Raw genomic sequence first — 17,613 nt, 5'->3', positions numbered from 1 at the left:
CTTTCAGGCCTAAGGCCCCTCCCAGCTCTGCCATCCCCTGTTCTAAGGCCCCTCCCAGCTCTACCATCCCCTGTTCTAAGGCCCTTCCAGCCCTGCCATCCCCTGTTCTAAAGGCCCTCTCAGCTCTGACATCCCCTGTTCTCAGGCCCCTCTCAGCCCTGATATCCCCTGTTCTCAGGTCCCTCCCTCCCAGCCCTGACATCCCCTGTTCTAAGGCCCCTCCCAGCCCTACCATCCCCTGTTCTAAGGCCCTCCCAGCCCTGCCATCCCCTGTTCTAAGGCCCTCCCAGCCCTGCCATCCCCTGTTCTAAGACCCTCCCAGCTTTGCCATTGTAACATGCTATGTCCCAAGGTCCCTGCCTGTCCTAGTGTTGTGCGTGGTCAGGCCCATCAGGCCCGGAGCTTCTTCCCCGGTCCCTTCCTCCATCACAGCAGCACCAGCCCCACGATGGCGATGATCATGAGGATCCCGGCCAGGACGCAGATGACCAGGAAGACGACGTCACTGGTGTCCTGGGTCAGGCCGGCCCCCGGCTGCCCCCGGGCCTCGGCTTCTGCCTGGGGCGGGGCTTCCAGCAGGTGCTCGGCGCTGCCGTAGGGGCGGGGCCCGCCGGCGCCGGACAGCAGGTGCACCGAGGCCTCCTTCCTCCGGGGCTCGCAGCGGAGCTCGTACTCATGGACGTCATCCTCCCCGACCACGCCCGAGAAGTCGATGTACAGGACGCTGACGATCACGGCCGTGTTGTTCCTCTTCTGCAAAAGCCGACCCAGAGGCCCCTGAATGAGGGGCCTGCCATCCGGACCATCCGGGCATGGGGGCTGCCCGCCTTCCCTGCCTCATTCCCAGCCCTGGCCCGGAGGCCCTCTGCCCAGCTCCTCCCCGGCCCACTCCAGGGCCTCGCAGTGGGCTCCCGGGTTGAGCCAGGACCACTCCCGCCAAGCCGACACGGCTGCAGCGGCTGCGGGGTGTGGAATCACTGGAGGGACGGACGCGCAGACGCTCTTACCTGGGACTCCGTGCCGCAGGTATCAAACCGGGCCTGGATTCTGAAGTGGTCACCAGCCACCTGGGCCGGGCAGCTCCTGCTTCCCAGGTAGATCTGGCTCCGATCCAGCTGCGCCAGCGACTGAATGGAAATCTGTATCTGGAAGTCGGTGCGGGTGCAGCTGACGTTCATGGGGACCACTGAGGACAGGGGAGGGGCCGGGGTCAGCGGGCTGCTGGCCCCGAGCCCGTGAGACTGGCAAAGGCCTGTAGCAGGGCACTGGAGAGCAGGCGTCCGGTCCTCCCTCCCTCAGACACTGACTTGTATGGTCTTGGGGGCATCTGGTCCCCTCTCTGGGCCTCGGTGATCTCACTTGTACAGTGAAGGGATCGGACCAGATAGGCACTCAAAGTCCCAGTCTGACATTCCATGTTCTCCAGACCCCTCCCACTCCAATGTTCTGTGCTCTAAGCTCCCTCCCAGCTCTGACATCCCCCGTTCTAAGGCCCTCCCAGCTCCAATACTCTATGTCCTGCAGTCTCTGTGGGGTCTAGAACATACTAGATTAGAGGGGACCCTCCTGCATGAAGACAAAGATATTCTAGAGCTCTCTGAGAGCAGGACACTGCTGCTTGGAATCCAGCAGGGGGGGATGGGTTTTCAGGGAGCCATCTTCGTCTTTGCTCTCTTGCTCTAGTGGATGTAGATTGGGAAGTTGGTCAGCTCTCTTCTGGCCAGGCCTCTTCCCACTTGCAGGGGACCCTGCCTGCTTACAGGGCAGGTGCAGATGCCCTTGCTTCCTGCCGCCTTCACCTCTGTCCCGACCGGCTGGCCTATGGCCATAGGAGGGAAATTGCTATTTCATTGGCTCCCCCCATTGGCTCCCATGTCTGAGCTGCCTAAAGGATGCTACCCTCAGGTCAAAAGCCTGGGGATGCTAACCACCCTCAAGAGCCTATTCCTCAATGATTAACAAATCCCCCATACCCTTCCCATCCCAGTGATCCTGAATCCTGGTGTCTTGATGCAAAGCCCTTTTCCCAGCCCCACCCCCATTCCATTATTCCCATCCTCATTAACCCAACTCCCCACCCCTATACAGCTGCACATTCCTTCCATGGTGCCCTCTGGCATGCCCATTCCATAGGTAACAAACTTGCTTCCATCCTAAATCTTTGCCCTCTCCTCCCATCTTCTGGCTCTCCCTGAGACCCGGATCCCACCCGATAACTCAGCCTCTTTCCCTACATTTCCAGCACTGGCTACACTTGGATTTTTTTCCCGGGTTTAGGTGGAAGAGTTAGAAAAACGCTTGCTCCTCACGGCCTCTCCTGGGCCTGTTGACAGAGACAGCCAGAGTCAGAAAAGACTTAAGTTCTAATCCAGCCTCAGGCACTTAACTAGTTATGTGACCCTAGGCAAGTCATTCAACTTCTTTCTGCCTCGTTTCCTCAAATGTAAAATGAGGATAATAGTAGCACCTCTCTCCAGGGGTTGTTGTGAGGATCAAATGAAATTGTATTTGTAATTTGATGAGCACAGAGTAGGTGCTTCTTAAATGCTTTATCCACGCTGCCCCCACCCCTCTCCATCTCTCAATCTCTCATTAACCTCTCCTCCTTGGAGAACTCTGTGTGTGTATGTGTGTGTGTGTGTGTGTGTGTGTGTGTGTGTGTATGTGTGTGTGTGTGTTGGTCTCTCGGTCTCTCTCTCTGTGTCTCTGTGTGTCTCTCTATCTCTCTGTCTCTGTCTTTCTTTGTCTCTCTGTCTCTCTGTCTCTGTCTCTCTTTGTCTCTCTGTTTCTCTCTGTCTCTCTGTATCTGTGTGTGTGTGTGTGTGTGTGTGTGTGTCTGCCCCTGTGTCTATCTCTCGGTTTCTCTCTCTGTCTCTCTTTCAATTACTTTGGCTATACCCAAATAATACCCAATAATAATAAATGCTTGTTGAATGAATGAATGAACGCTGTGTACCAGGTACTGTATCAGGCATTGGGTTGAATCCCCCCCCCCAAAATGGAGCTTACATTCTATCAGCAGGGAAGGCAGAGGGAGCAGAACTTGTGTTGACAAGAGGTGATTAATAAATGCTTGATGAAGTTTATGATTTAATATTCTCCTGTTGTTTGTTGTCCTTCCCTCTCCAAGAGAACCATGACAGATGTCATGACTTGCAGTGAATTGGATTGAAGTGAGGGAGGGCTGTGCCAGGTCACCAGCCTCACTCTCTCCTCCACAGCCCTCTGGGGCCAGTGGCAAGATCTACATCAGGAGATGGCCCTGGATGCAGTGGGAGACATTGGCCTTTTTGAGGTTTGCCTGAGTTTGCCTCAGTTTGTCTGAGGCAACACCCATTCAGTGATTTAAAGCTAGGTAAGAATTGAGGCAAACAATGGCTTCTTTTAGCTAGTAAAAAAAAAAATCAATGAGGGAGAAGACCCTCAGGGTTTCTGGCCCCAAAAGATGCTCCGTGGAAAGGCAGCAAAGCATGGTGCTAAAAGCACCAGCTTTGGGGTCGGAGGATATGGGGTTCAATCCCACCTCTGCTGCCCACTCCCCAGGCGACCCTGAGACCAGGCTCTTCCCCTCCCTGGCCCTCAGTTTCCTCCTCTGTAAAGTGATCCCTCTTGTCTCTAGATCTGGGATCCTCTTGATCCTCTGTTCTAACATTCTTTGTCCTAAGGTCCCTTGCATGTCTAATAGTCTACAGCAGGGGATGAGCAAGCTCCCTTCCTGATCTAACACTGAGTGGATGCTTCTGGCTCCCAATGTGGAGTCATCTCAGCAGGCTCCCCCGGGGCCATTTTCTAGCGAGGAGAGAAAACAGGATTGTAAATCAAGGCTGCTGCCCCATGATGGGGAGGACACAGTCAGGTTGTAAATCCTGCAAGCCTCCAGGCAACGAAGGCAGACGTGTTTCTGAAGCTTTGCCTGTCAGAAAGAGCCTGTTGATCACAGGAGCTGGTCTAGTCCTTTCCTCTCTCCACTCCCTGCCCGGCCCCAAATGGCCAAAGCCCATGTCCTCCCCCACCAATCCACAAACCTCTTCTTTCTGCCCCTTCCCAATCTTTTCCCTCTTCTTCACTTCCCTACTGCTGTGAAGGGTACCCCCATCTCCCATTCACCGAGGCTCACAACCTCATCTTCTGCTCCTTTTTCTCTTCCCCATCTACAGTCTGTCAACAAATCCTATTCAGCTTGGTCAGACCCAGAAAAGCTTTGGTTCTTCCTGTGTAGCTCAGGAGAACCCAAGGTGACCTCTGCACCACAGTGGGGTACCAGAATAACATGTTGGTGAAAAGCGAAATTGAATAAGATGAAATTAAATAGAGATAAACTTAAGATCCCATATGTAGTTTTAAAATATCAGTTCCATGAGTATAGTTTATATGAAAAAAATCTGAGGGGATTAGTGGACTACAAGCCAAGCCAGTAGTTTGATAGAATAATAAAAAATCCTTATGCCATCTTTGCCTTTATTAAGAGTGGCATTCTCGGGGGAAGCTAGGTGGCGCAGTGGATAAAGCACTGGCCCTGGATTCAGGAGTACCTGAGTTCGAGTCCGGCCTCAGACACTTGACACTTACTAGCTGTGTGACCCTGGGCAAATCACTTAACCCCCATTGCCCCACCAAAAAAAAAAATTTAAAAAGAGTGGCATTCTCCCCAGAGTAAGGGTGATAACTGTTGCATCATCTTGCCCAAAGCACATTTGGATCTTTATGGTGTTCCTCTTTGGTTGCCACATTTTAGGAGGGAAACTGATAAGATGCAAGCCCATTCCTGTTCATTCTCTTAGGCTCGCCTGCTTCAGAGAGCATGAGGACCTCTGGTACCAAAGAGGAACAGAGTGACCTTGTGGCAAGAGGGCTGACCAGGGTGTCAGGAAAACCTAGGTTCAAGGGAAGCACAGGTTACCCATGGGATGCTGAGACACCTCTTTAAGTACAGTTACCGATCTGAATTGGAAGAAGAGAATTGGGAAGCGGGGCAGGGAATGGGTTGAGGCAGGAATGCCCTTTGGCAATGAAATACTGGTCTAGACTCAAAAATATCCAAGCACCAAAAACATGAAGAAAAAAAACCCATCTCAGAGCCCAGTGGAGATTGGGGAGCAGAGACTAGGATATGGAAAAGTACCTTGGTTTTGATGATGTCATCATCAAAAAGTTGTATCACATTTCTAACTGTGCCCACGTGTTTGGGTTCTGTTGGTCTGTTTGACCTCTTTTAGGAGGTAAAATTCTTGATTTTAGTCCCACAATGATTCTGAAGTCCATCTCTCCTCTCCTCTTCCATCACCATCATCTTGGGTTAGACCCCCATCACCTCTTGCCTAACAGCCTCCTCACTGGTCTCCCGGCCTCAGGTTCCTCCCCATTCTTTTTTTTTTTTTTGCGGGGCAATGGGGGTTAAGTGACTTGCCCAGGGTCATACAGCTAGTAAGTGTCAAGTGTCTGAGGTCGGATTTGAACTCAGGTCCTCCTGACTCCAGGGCGGGTGCTTTATCCACTGCACCACCTAGCTGCCCCAGGTTCCTCTCCATTCTAATCCACCCCACCCTCACATGGCCAAGGGATTTCACAGGGTCTGATTATAATTCCGCCCCTCCTCAGTCTTGTTAGACATCACTTTCTCTCAAGCACGCTGCAGTCCAGTCATGTTCCTCACATAGATACTGCATCTCTCATCCCCAAGTCTTTGCACAGGCTGTACCCATGCCTGGTATTGTCTCCCTCTTCCTCATTTCATTCAGCCTCTTAGGATCTTCCATCAAAGTTCTGCTTAAGGGCCACCATCAATGTGAAGCCTCTTCTGATCACTCCCACAGTTAGCACCCTCCCCACGAAATCATCTTGCACTCACATCCTTGTGTGTAAAGGCTGTCTCTCCTGAGAGAATGCAAGCTCCATGAGGGTAGGGACTGTCTTTGTTGCCTGCAGTGTAATAAGCCCTCGATAAAAGCTCATTGATTGACTGAGGGACAACAAATCTGAGCATTATAAAGGAGAGAATTTTAAAGAGACGGGTCCCCCAGGGAGGCTTTTCCGACTTGGGGGAAGGATGGCTAAACCCTTCCCCTTTGAGCCCTGCCCAGTAGCCCAGGATGGCTTCCATACTAACCTCCGATATAGGCCACGGAGAAGCCGCGTTTGGCCGTGTTGCGGTCTGTATGCAGCACTAGCAGAAGCCGGTTGTGGCTGGACATGACAGGAGCTGGCATCTCCCGACCACACCACTTCCCCAGCAGGGAGGCGGCCTCGCTGGTTCCATCAAAGGCAGCCAGGTGGTCGAAGTCACAGCTGTTGGTCAGCACGTTTCGCTCTTCTAGGTCCAGATCCAGGAAAAAGACCTTGATCCGATAGCCAGGAGGCATCTGAATGGTCCAATGGCACCGGATGTTGTTGGGGTAGGAGCTGGGATACTGAGGACTAGAGAAATTGCCCTTTATGGCCATGTAAACCTCCTGGCATTTCCCTGAATGATAAGGAAGAACAGCAGGGATGTCATCATGGGAAGGGGCCAGGGCAGTGCTGGGGCGGGCTCTTTGTCTCCCTAATCTGCTGCTTAGGAGGTTTGCACAGGCACGAAGGTGGCATTCGAATGTTATTTGTGGGTGATGGCGCTGTGCCCACCGATGACAAGGGGTTCATTAGACTGGGCTTAATGTCAACCACAGTTCTGTGTTCCTCATACCACACTAGTGGGTTTTAAGTGGAACATGAAAGGATACTCCCTCCCTGTCTCTGTCCCTCTCCCTCTCTTTCCCTTTCTCCTTCTGTCTCTCTGTCTCTATCTTTCTCTGTCTCTCTTCTCTCTCCCTGTCTCCCTGTCTCAGTCCCTCTCTCCCCCCTTCCCTTCCTCCTTCAGTCTCTCTGTTTCTATCTCTGTCTTTCTCCTCCCTCTCTCTCTCTCTCTGTCTCTGTCCCTCTCCCCCTCCTTCCCTTTCTCCTTCCGTCTCTCTGTCTCTCTCCTCCCTCTCTGTCTCTGTCCCTCTTTCCCTTTCTCCTTATGTCTCTATCTTTCTCTGTCTCTCTTCTCTCTCCCTGTCTCCCTGTCTCTGTCCCTCTCTCCCCCCTTCCCTTCCTCCTTCAGTCTCTCTGTTTCTATTTCTGTCTTTCTCCTCCCTCTCTGTCTCTCTATCTCTGTCTCTGTCCCTCTCTCCCCCCTTCCCTTCCTCCTTCTGTCTCTCTGTCTCTCTTCTCCCTCTCTGTCTCTCTATCTCTGTCCCTCTGTCCCTCTTTCCCTTTCTCCTTCTGTCTCTCTGTCTCTATCTTTCTCTGTCTCTCTTCTCTCTCCCTGTCTCCCTGTCTCTGTCCCTCTCTCCCCCCTTCCCTTCCTCCTTCAGTCTCTCTGTTTCTATCTCTCTTTCTTCTCCCTCTCTGTCTCTCTATCTCTGTCTCTGTCTCTGTCCCTCTCTCCCCCCTTCCCTTCCTCCTTCTGTCTCTCTTCTCCCTCTCTGTCTCTCTGTCTCTGTCCTTCCTTCCTTTCCTCCTTCTGTCTCTCTGTCTCTCTCCTCCCTCTCTGTCTCTGTCTTTCCTCTCTGTCTCTGTTTCAGAGCAGCTGAAAACATTGTGACTTGCTTTAATAAAAATTTCATCTTTCAGAAGGGGAGAGAAACCACTGGAGGATCTGCTATTCTGGCCCTGATTCTGACCAACCAGGAAGCTGCCAAAGTAAATGCGATGGGGACTTTGGGGACAAGGGAAGCCCGTGTCACAGAATTTATGATTGACAAGGTGAGGGAGGCTGGGCACAGGCTCAGTGGGAGAAAGCGGTTTTTACAGGCTTTGGAGAAAGGATAGTTAGGACTAAACAGCATAATATTTTGCATGAGAAGTTGACCCAAGAGAGACAGGAAGTGCTCAGCCATGACATTCTAAAAGTGTAGCAGAAATGACTCTGATAAGGAAGAAAAGGGGAGAGCGGTTAAAGGGACCAGTCCAGTTGTTTTTCCCCCAGCCAGCCCAGAAGTGTAGCCACTTGTAGGGCCGACCCCCACACTGATCAGGGTGCAAGTTTTGACAGACTGTTTTCAGTCTGAGCCCCCTAACCTCACCTTAGGTAGCCCGGTGCTTCCTCCTCCCTGAGGCTCTCCAGAATGGGGTCAGCCAGTGCAGACACCCAATTAGCTTTAGTCCTGCTGTAGCTCAGAAATGCCCAACTTCAATGATCCATCGGCTTCAGTCACCCCTAGCCAATCAGTCAGCTAGCATTTAGTAAGCACCTACAATATGTCAAGGAGCAGCTAGCTTGGACTCAGAAAGACTCATCTTCATGAGTTCCAATCTGGCCTCAGACTCTTACTAGCTGTGTGACCCTGGGCAAGTCACCTTACCCTGTTTGCCTCAGTTTCCTTATCCATCAAATGAGCTGGAGAAGGAAATGGCAAACCATTCCAGGATCTTTGTCAAGAAAACCCCAAATGGGGTCAGGAAGAGTTGGATATGGCTGAAATGATTCAACAATAACACGTGCCAAGGCACTGTGCTAAAGACTGGGAAGACAACACTGACAAAAAGGCAAAAACCAAACAGTTCCTGGGCTGGAGAAGCCTGCAGTCTAATGGGGGAGATAACATGCAAACAACTATCTACAAAGAAGATAAAGGCAGGGGCTGCAGGTGTGCACTACCACATATGACCCCGCTCAGATTTTTTTTTTTTGAATGGGGCAATGAGTGACTTGCCCAAGGTCACACAGCTAATGTGTCAAGTGTCTGAGGCTGGATTTGAATTCAGGTCCTCCTGATTCTAGGGCCAGTGCTTTATCCACTGCACCACCTAGCTGCCCCCCCCCAACTCAGATTTTTAAAAGATGCCTGTAGAGAATGGCAAGAGGGAGGGATGACGGGTGGACGGCCCGTCTTCATTAAGAGAGACTGAGGAAGGTCTCCATTCTGCATTAGGTGAATCCTCTATGACAGATTTATCAGGGAATATGGACAAGAGGAGCAGGATTGGAAGGAACATGACCTTCATCATTGCAGGGCATGAACCAAGCAAGGTCCTCACCAACCCATCGGAATTGTGCCATTTGTCTCCCAAATCTTCTGCTTAGGAGGTTTGCAATGGGCACTAATGCTGCATGAGAAGGGGGAAAGCCAAGGCTGACTAAGGAGGCATTGCCCTGTCATGCAAGCACTGCCAATGAATACTTAGGACAACAGAGGGGTCTACCAGACACTTTGTCACCAAACATTTATCAAGCACTAGACTGTGCTCAGCTCTTGGGATACAAGGAAAGATAAAAAAAAAATAAAGTATCTGCCCTCAAGAAGTCTAACGGGGGAGACAATATGCAAACAACTATAAGGAAACAAGACATAAATACAGGGTAAATTGGAAATCACCTTAGGGGAGAAGGCAGTAGCATTAAGGCAGACCCAAGAGGACTTTGTGCAGAAGCCAGGAGGTAGCATGAGGAGAGACAGCATGCCCGGCATGTGGCACAGCCGGGGCAAATACCCAGAGTCTGGAGATGGCATGTCCTAGGAGAGGAGCGGCAGGGAGACCAATGTCGCTGGACAGCAGAGTACTTGGGATGAAGGGCATTAGCTATAGGAAGACTGAGAAGTCTTTCAGGCCAGGAAAGGATAAGGATGAAGGTGGGGATAGGGCTAGTAGTTGAGGTGGATGCAATGATAAGAATGGATGAGATGAGGAGGCCAAAAAGCTCCACTCTCATATGATTTCTCTCTTCTAAGAGACAATGTGGTCTAGCAGATAGGAACCTGGGCTCGGAGTTAGAAGCATGTGGATTCAAGTCTCACCTCTCACACATGTTGGCTGAGTGACCTTGGCCAAGTCCTTTAACTTTTTGGTGCTCTCAACAATGCTCTAAGACTCTACGTTGCAGAGAATGTAACAACCTGCATTGGTAGAGGGAGTTTTCTCTTCTGGGGGTTCCCTTCTCTTCCAAGGAGAATGAGCTTTGGAACAGGACATAGAACAGAAATGATAGCAGACCCAAGCAGAAAACCAAGAGGAGTGAAGAGACAGTGAGTGGGCCCCTGGTTTCTCTCAATGAGTTCTGCGTACTAGATGAACTAGGTTCTACATTCCTGAAAGACATGGCAAATGTGCCGGCTGGGACATCATTGGTGTGTTTGGGAGGTTAGGAGATTGTGTTGCAGCACTGGAGAAAGAAAATTGTCCTAATTTTCCAAAAAAGGGAATGGGGGGGGCAGCTAGCCCTGGAGTCGGGAGGATCAGAGTTCAAATCCAGCCTCAGACACTTAATAGCTGTGTGACCCTGAGCAAGTCACTTAACCTTGACTGCCTCCAAAAAAAAAGGGGTGGGGTGGGGAATAAGAGAGAAGGTACAAAACTGTAGGCTGGTGAGCCCTATCTCAATTCTTACAACAGTCTAGATGCCATCATTAAAGAGACAGTCGGTGAGTATTTAGGGAGAAATCAGTAAGACTTCATCAAAGGCAACTCACACCAGAACAACCTCGTTGTTTTTTCTAAGAGGGTCACCAGATGGGCAGGTCGGGGAATGCTGTGGGCACAGGGTCTGGAAAAAGAATTTGTGGGAAGAGCTATTTAATTGGTCAGATCTTTGGACTCAAAGATCCCTTTGCAAGAATTCTACCCCAAGGATATCAGCTGCAAGGGAAGACCCCCCCCCACACACACCCATTTCACCCCTGCATTATCCTTCATAACAAAGAGCTGGAAATAAAATCTGTATCCAACATCTAAGGAATGCCTAAATAAAGTGGCATGTGTGGATATAATAAGTGACAAATGTAAAAAGTTCAGGGGTGCCTGCTCTGGTTGGAAAATCATTGATAGCTCATTTCAATTTTTTTGTTTGTTTGTTTGTTTGGTTGGTTTTTGGCAGGACATTGAGGGTTAAGTGACTTGCCCAGGGTCACACAGCTAGTAAGTTTCAAGTGTCTGAGACCGGATTTGAACTCAGGTCCTCCTGAATCCAGGGCTGGTGCTTTATCCACTGTGCCATCCAGCTGCAGCTAAGCTCATTTCAGTTTGGAAGATGGCTGTCATGAAATGCCCCAGGGATTTGTAAGCAGACCTATTCTATTCGACTTTTTTACTCTACCACTTGGAAAAAGATGTAGAATGTATGCTTATTAAATTTGCAGATGACTTGAAGCTGGGAGGGAACTATGACAGAGGACTGGGTCGGGATGCAAGGAGATCTGCAAGCTGGAAAAGTAGGCCAAATAGAATAAGATGGAGTAGAATAATAAACAGAAAAATTAACTGCACAAATACAAGACAGAGAGATGTGGTTAGACTGTAGTTCCTCTGAAGATGATCTGGAGGTCTTGGTAGACTGCAAACTTGATATGCATCAAATGGGATACAGCAGACTTAAAGAACAAACCACACACAACTAATTAAGAGCAGCTGAGCAGAAAGAGATAGATAGGCTCATGGTACTCTGCCCTGGTCAGACCACATTAGGAGTATTGTGAGATTGGGCTTGGTTTTGCTCCAGAGGGAGGAAGTAGGAACTATGGGTGGAAGACACAAAGAGCTTTAGGCCCAATGTCATGAAGTGTGTGAGGAGAAGCAAGGAGGCAACAAGTTCCCCTTCCCTGGTGGTCTTTAGGCAAAGGTTGGATGGCCAATGGGGATTCCTGCTCCCCCATTGTTTGGACAGAAGGATCCCTTTCCGACCAGGATATTCTGCTATTGACAGCCCCATTTGGGAGAGCCAGGAGAGATTCGGGAATGCCTGGGCATAGTTCTGTGTGTGACCTTCCTAGAGCCCCATAACAGCCCCAGGAAGCAGGCAGATGGGCCGAGGATTCCTGGTGTCCAGCAGGCCTTCCTCTCTCCCCCCAGATCCCGAGGCTCCTACCTGAGAAGTAGTAGGCCTTGAAGCCTCGGCCGGCGATGTTGAAGTCAGACTTGAACACCACCTGGACCTCTCTGCCCAGGGACACCAGGTCCGGTGGCTTGGTGCTGCCACAGTAGCGGCTGCCCCGGCCAGGGCCGGCCCCCTCGATAATAGCCACATAGTCGTAGTTACAGGCTCGGTTGCTCTCCACTTGGAAGTCGGCAAATACCAGCTTAATGGTGGAGGATCCGGATGCCCTGATGACCCAGTGGCATTCTGCGTTGTTGGGATAGCTGCTGGGGTACTCTGGGCTGGTGATCACTCCCGAGAGGCCAGTGAGGACCCCACCACAGGTGTCTGCAAGAGAACCAAGCCAGCTGTCACCCGGTGCACCAGGACGGAGCACCACAAATGGGCCTTGGTCAGTCATGTGCAATGCCCCCCTCACCCCTACCATGCAGGTGGGTGAAAGACAACTCATGCACTTGCTAAAATCTCCCCCCTGCCCCCCAGGAATGGTGCCCCCCCAAAGGATCTGGTAACTACTGCAAGAGAGAGGAAGCAAACACTCCGACCTGAAGAAAGATTCCATGCAGAGGAGGACCAGTGGCTGGGGCAGATCCTCGGCAGCTAATAGCCACACACCCCACCCCCACCCCAGACACACACTCTAGAAAGTCGGTAGCTTATAAAACTTAGGAGAGGATTATAGATCTCAAGATGGGAAGCCCACAGAGGTTATCTACTCCACCACCCCCCCATTTTACAGAGGAGGAAACTGAGGCCCAGAGTGGTTAAGCCATTTGCCCGAGGTCACCCAGGTAACAAGTGATGAGGTGTGGCTTGGTCCCATCCATCCCTGTCCATCCCCATCCTCTCCCTTCAGGTGTGTGCAAGGCTTAGAGAGGAGCTCGGCCCCCACCAAACTGGGGTCAGTGACCACTGCAAAGGATCCAGAGGATACACTGCACCCCCCTCTACCCCTATGATAAACCCGATATTGCGGACAGGTGCCTGAAGCCTCCTCTCTGGAGACGTTTCAGAAGTCACACCCATCATCTCATTCCATCTTCACCCAGAAGACAGAGGACTTGTTGTCTGAGGTCCAGAGAGGTTAATCACTAGGACCAAATGAGGCAGATATGATTCCCATTTTACAGAGAGGGAAACTGAGGGCAAGAGATGAGAAGAGACCTGGCTAATATCACATAGATAGGAAAGTGGGATTCAGACCCCGGTTCACAGCCTCATCCATCTAGCCCTAGAAGGAGCCTCAGAGGTCATATGGTGGAACCCGCCTTGTTTTAGAGATGAGAAAAGTGGGACCTGGGGAAGTTAACTCAACTGCCCAGAGTCATGCAGGTAGTGATTGTCAGAGCTGGGGAAGGACTCCTGGTCTAAGGTCCCACCTCTCCCAGCCCTCCCTTTCTGACCCTGAGGGGTCCCTTAGCTTCTCTCTTTCCCCTGAGCTCCCTTGGGTCACCCCTGATCTTTCTGGTCACCCTCCTGACCTTTTCAGTCACCCCCCCCAACCTTTCCAGTTACCATCCAACCTTTCTGGTCACCCCCTGACCTTTCTAGTCACCCCTGACCTTTCCAGTCACTGTCTAACCTTTCTGGTCACCCCCTGACTTTCCAGTCACCCCTGACCTTTCTACTCATCCCCTGACCTTTCCAGTCACTGTCTAACCTTTCTGGTCACCCCCTGACTTTCCAGTCACCCCCAACCTTTCTGGTCACCCCCTGACCTTTCCAGTCATTGTCCAACCTTTCTGGTCACCCCCTGACCTTTCTGGTCACCCCCTGACTTTCCAGTCACCCCCAACCTTTCTGGTCACCCCCTGACTTTCCAGTCACCCCCAACCTTTCTACTCATCCCCTGACCTTTCCAGTCATCGTCCAAGCTTTCTGGTCACCCCCTGACCTTTCCAGTCACCATCCAACCTTTCTGGTCACCCCCTGACCTTTCTGGTCACCCCCTGACTTTCCAGTCACCCCCAACCTTTCTGGTCATCCTCTGACCTTTCCAGTCACCCCTGACCTTTCTACTCATCCCCTGACCTTTCCAGTCATCGTCCAAGCTTTCTGGTCACCCCCTGACCTTTCCGGTAGCCTGCAGAGAAGCCCCAGCTAGCCACGTGCTTGTCCGAGTGGAAGATGACAGACATGATGTGCCAGGAGGAGGTGAAGGGGGGTGGGCGGCTCTGGCCACAGAACTGGCCTAAGAGGTTGCCCTCATCACTGGAGGCGCCATTGTAAATCTTCAGATAGTCATAGGCGCAGGTGTCATGGTACTCCAGGTCAAAGGTGTGGAAGGTGAGCAGGATGGAGCTGCCCTCGGCCACCACGATGAGCCAGCTGCACTGTGTGTCATAGGGGTAGAGCCCCGGGAAGTTGGGGCTGGAGAAGTTGCCCGCAGGCCCAGAGAGCACTCCACCGCACTTGATGCCTGGGACAAGAAGAACACACCAGAGAGTGTTTCTACCTGGGAGGGTGAGGTGGAGGGAGGGCGTTCTCACTTTGCAAAGCCCTCAGGAGGCATGGAGAACCCTCGCTCTGGTCCCAGAAGGAACATAATTCAGGTATGGAGGAGGGATTTTAGTCCAGGGGTTCTCCTCCCAGCTGCCACTCATCGTGGGGTTGTCTGGGAGCTGTTCTTCCCTCTGGGACTGAACATGGGGTGGAGAAGCTCCTCCTTATCTTTGGAGCACCCCGGGCCCCTGGCCCCAAAGAGCCTCATGCCCTGGAGTTCCCCATCCCCCTGGCTGTTATGCTGCCCCTTTCCATGCTTGGCCCCAGTGCCCAGTAGACCAGGGGACTGTCACTGCCCCTCCTGTGCCTCTGCAGGCCTCTGGCTGGCCAGCAGGAGAGGTATCTCTTTAGTGGACCACACACCTTCCAGAACTAGCCTGTGGATCATCGGGGTTCTCCCTCCCCTCCCCTCTCATTGGCAGAGGACCCTGGGAAAGGAAGAAGCCTGCCCCCTGCAAGTCAGCATCTTGAAACAAAGCCTTGGTGGCCTCACTCTGCCTTTGGCTCCAATCAAAGCATCTCATTTATATTCCTGCCTTTTCTTGCCAAACATCCAAGAACAATATGGTCCTGGCTTAAAACACCCTTTAGGGTGTTTTCCTAAACACTGGAAGTCAATAACAAACAACAGTGACCATAACACCTTCTCTATTGGAGGTCTGATAGAGCCCTAGAGAGAGCCTTGGCCAAGAAGCCATTTGTGGGGCTCCCGATCCTTTGCAAAGCCCTTTCACTCCCCCCAAGTGGGAGGCTGGGAGAGTGACTAGTCCCATTTCAGAGGTGGAAACTTGAAGACCAGAGCACGTAAGTGATGCTCCTTCCGGGGCTATTTGCTCTCCAGCAGATCACCTGGGAACTCGGCTTGGCCATGATATAGCCACACTGCCCCAGAGATGGACAAGGTGGGTCCCTCAAGTTCTGCCAGAGGCCCCAGCCAAGCCCTTCCCCTCCCCTCCCCCACCCAGGGTAACGGCTACCTTTCTTTCCATAGGCTGACAGGCCCCCGACCCTGAGAGCCATCGCCAGGAGGAGCCAGGAGAAACTCAGGGTCTTTTTCATCTTGTTGTCCCCGGTGGGTGTGCAGCGCTAGAGGTGGGCCTGGGGATGGGGGCCCCCAGAGCCAAAGGCTCTGGGATGGTAGAGAAAAAGAGAGAACACAAGTAAGAAAGGCCCCAGGAGCCTCCAACTTAATAGCAGCATGAATAATTCACAGAGCCTCCGAATTAGTAAGCCGATCTACTGGGTGCTTCCTTCACTCAATTTTAATGTGGGGATCAAGTGTCCCTGGAGTGACACTCCCAGATCCACTGTCATTGCTCTTCTGTTTGGAAGAGAGGAGAATCTTCCAGCAGGGAGGGGTGCGTGGTAGGAGACAAGAGTTTGGAGACCATCAGCCTGGGCACTCGGTGCATCCTTAAGAGTTGTAGTGGAGGGGCGGCTAGGTGGCACAGTGCATAGAACACCGGCCCTGGAGTCAGGAGGACCTGAATTCAAATCTGACCTCAGACACTTGACACTTACTAGCTGTATGACCCTGGGCAAGTCACTTAACCCCAATTGCCTTACCCAAAAAACAAAACAAAACAAAACAAAAAGAGTTGCGGTGGCAGTGTGGACTCACATTTCTAGAGTCCTTTTCTGTTTAGAAATCCATTTCCTCACAACTCTTTGCCGAAAATAGTAATATTCTTAGTCTCATTTTACAGTTGTGGAAACTGAGGCCACTGTCACACAGCTAGACCACGGCTACATAGGGACTTGAACTTAGGTCTCTATATTATGGGATCAACGATTCAGAGCAGGAAGTCTTCTGGTTCAATGTCCTCATTTTACAGATAGGGAAACCGAGGACCAGAGAATACAAGTAATTTGCTCCAGGTTGCACAGCTAGGAAGGGGCAGACCTGGGATCCAAACCCAGGTTCCCTGAACCTGAACTTTACACACTTTCTGATTACTCAGAAAGTAAATGGCTACTCCCCTTGGTGGGCTGTGTCCTAAGCATGGTGGCACGGATTGGAAGGGGAGGTACTTGGGGAGTGGGCTGACATGGCTGTCATAGTGTGGTGGATACCATGGCCAGTCTGAAGGCCCTGCCGTACGCCCAGCCCTGTGGGAGACAAGAGAAGAGGGGGACATGGTCTCCACCCTGAAGGACTTCATAGTCTCATTGGGGAGACAAGATGATTCATTTCAGAAGTGATGCAAGATGATGCTTCTCATCTCCCAGAGCCCTAGAACTCTGGGGTGTTAGACCACAGACACTGGGTACTAGATCAGAGGTGTCCAGAATGTGGCCTGTGGACGGTATTGCTGCCCACAACACCCCCAAGGGTGGCAGAACCAGATCAAAGTGGAATTACCAAAATAAATTAAAATACAACAAAAAAGAAAGCCACGACATGGTTTTCTGAGTCATGGTGCAACTGCAGGAATCCCTGCATGCGCTTTGGTGGCCCCTGTGTCTACTGGAGCTGGACACCCCTGACCAGACCAGAGGAGATTGAATGTCAGAGCCCAGAATAGAGAAAGTTGGTGCTAGAAGGGACCTTAGAACCCAGAGTGTTAGAGCACAGGGTACTAGAGGAGGAAAGAACCTTAGAACATCAGAATTCAGACAGTGAGGACTTGGCAGGGGCCTGGATCTGAGACCAACTCTTACCACCTTTCTAGGTGGTATAACAGATGGAGCAATGGACCGGGAGTCAGGAAGACCTGAATTCAAATCCTGAATCTTCTTCTTTCTACCTCTGTGACCTTGGGCGATCACTTTGTGTTCCCTGTGCCTTGGTTTTCTCCTCTGTAAAATGAGAGGTTGACTATATGGGCTCTGAGGTCCCATCCCCTTTATATGACTCCCATTATAATCCCTATGACCTTGGGCAAGTCATTTCCTCAGCTTCCTCTTTTGTAAAATGAGAGGATTGGTCTAATGACTGCTGAATCCCTCCCAGGTCTGGAGTTCAAATCCTGGAATCCAGGATCACCCCAAACCACTCCCTACAGCCTTGTATTTGGGATCACAAGATGTTAGAATTGGAAGAGACCTTGGAGGTCATGGAGGCCAACCCCTCACTTTACAAAAGAGGACACTGAGATCTAGGGAGGGGAAATGACTTGCCCAAGGCTGCACAGAGAGGAAATAACAAAGCCAGGATTCAAACCCTGACTCCTAACCCTTCTCTCTTTCCAGTCCAGTTCCCTTGTGAACTCGGCTTGTCCTAATTTTCCTTCTGCCCTCTTGGAGAACAAGCTCCCATGTTTCTCTATGAGGGATCCTTGCCC

The 17,613-nt window shown here is 51.4% G+C and overlaps 1 protein-coding gene across 1 annotated transcript; it reads right to left on the bottom strand.

The window, feature by feature from the left end:
- Nucleotides 1-310: 310 nt before the first annotated feature.
- CDCP2 (CUB domain containing protein 2) lies at nucleotides 311-15,426 on the bottom strand. Its single transcript, XM_043999442.1, has 6 exons — nucleotides 15,307-15,426; nucleotides 13,899-14,246; nucleotides 11,819-12,154; nucleotides 6,107-6,460; nucleotides 1,008-1,186; nucleotides 311-753 (listed from the first exon to the last, which is right to left on the bottom strand). The coding sequence occupies exons 1-6, from the start codon at nucleotides 15,386-15,388 to the stop codon at nucleotides 427-429; spliced, it is 1,626 nt and encodes a 541-aa protein (XP_043855377.1). The 5' UTR covers nucleotides 15,389-15,426; the 3' UTR covers nucleotides 311-426.
- Between the last annotated feature and the right edge of the window lie 2,187 nt (nucleotides 15,427-17,613).

This window comes from Dromiciops gliroides, chromosome 4, assembly GCF_019393635.1.
Source record: "Dromiciops gliroides isolate mDroGli1 chromosome 4, mDroGli1.pri, whole genome shotgun sequence".
NCBI lineage: Eukaryota > Metazoa > Chordata > Mammalia > Microbiotheria > Microbiotheriidae > Dromiciops > Dromiciops gliroides.
The sequence above is the reverse complement of the archived record's forward strand: the minus strand, read 5'-3'. Positions and strand labels throughout refer to the sequence as shown.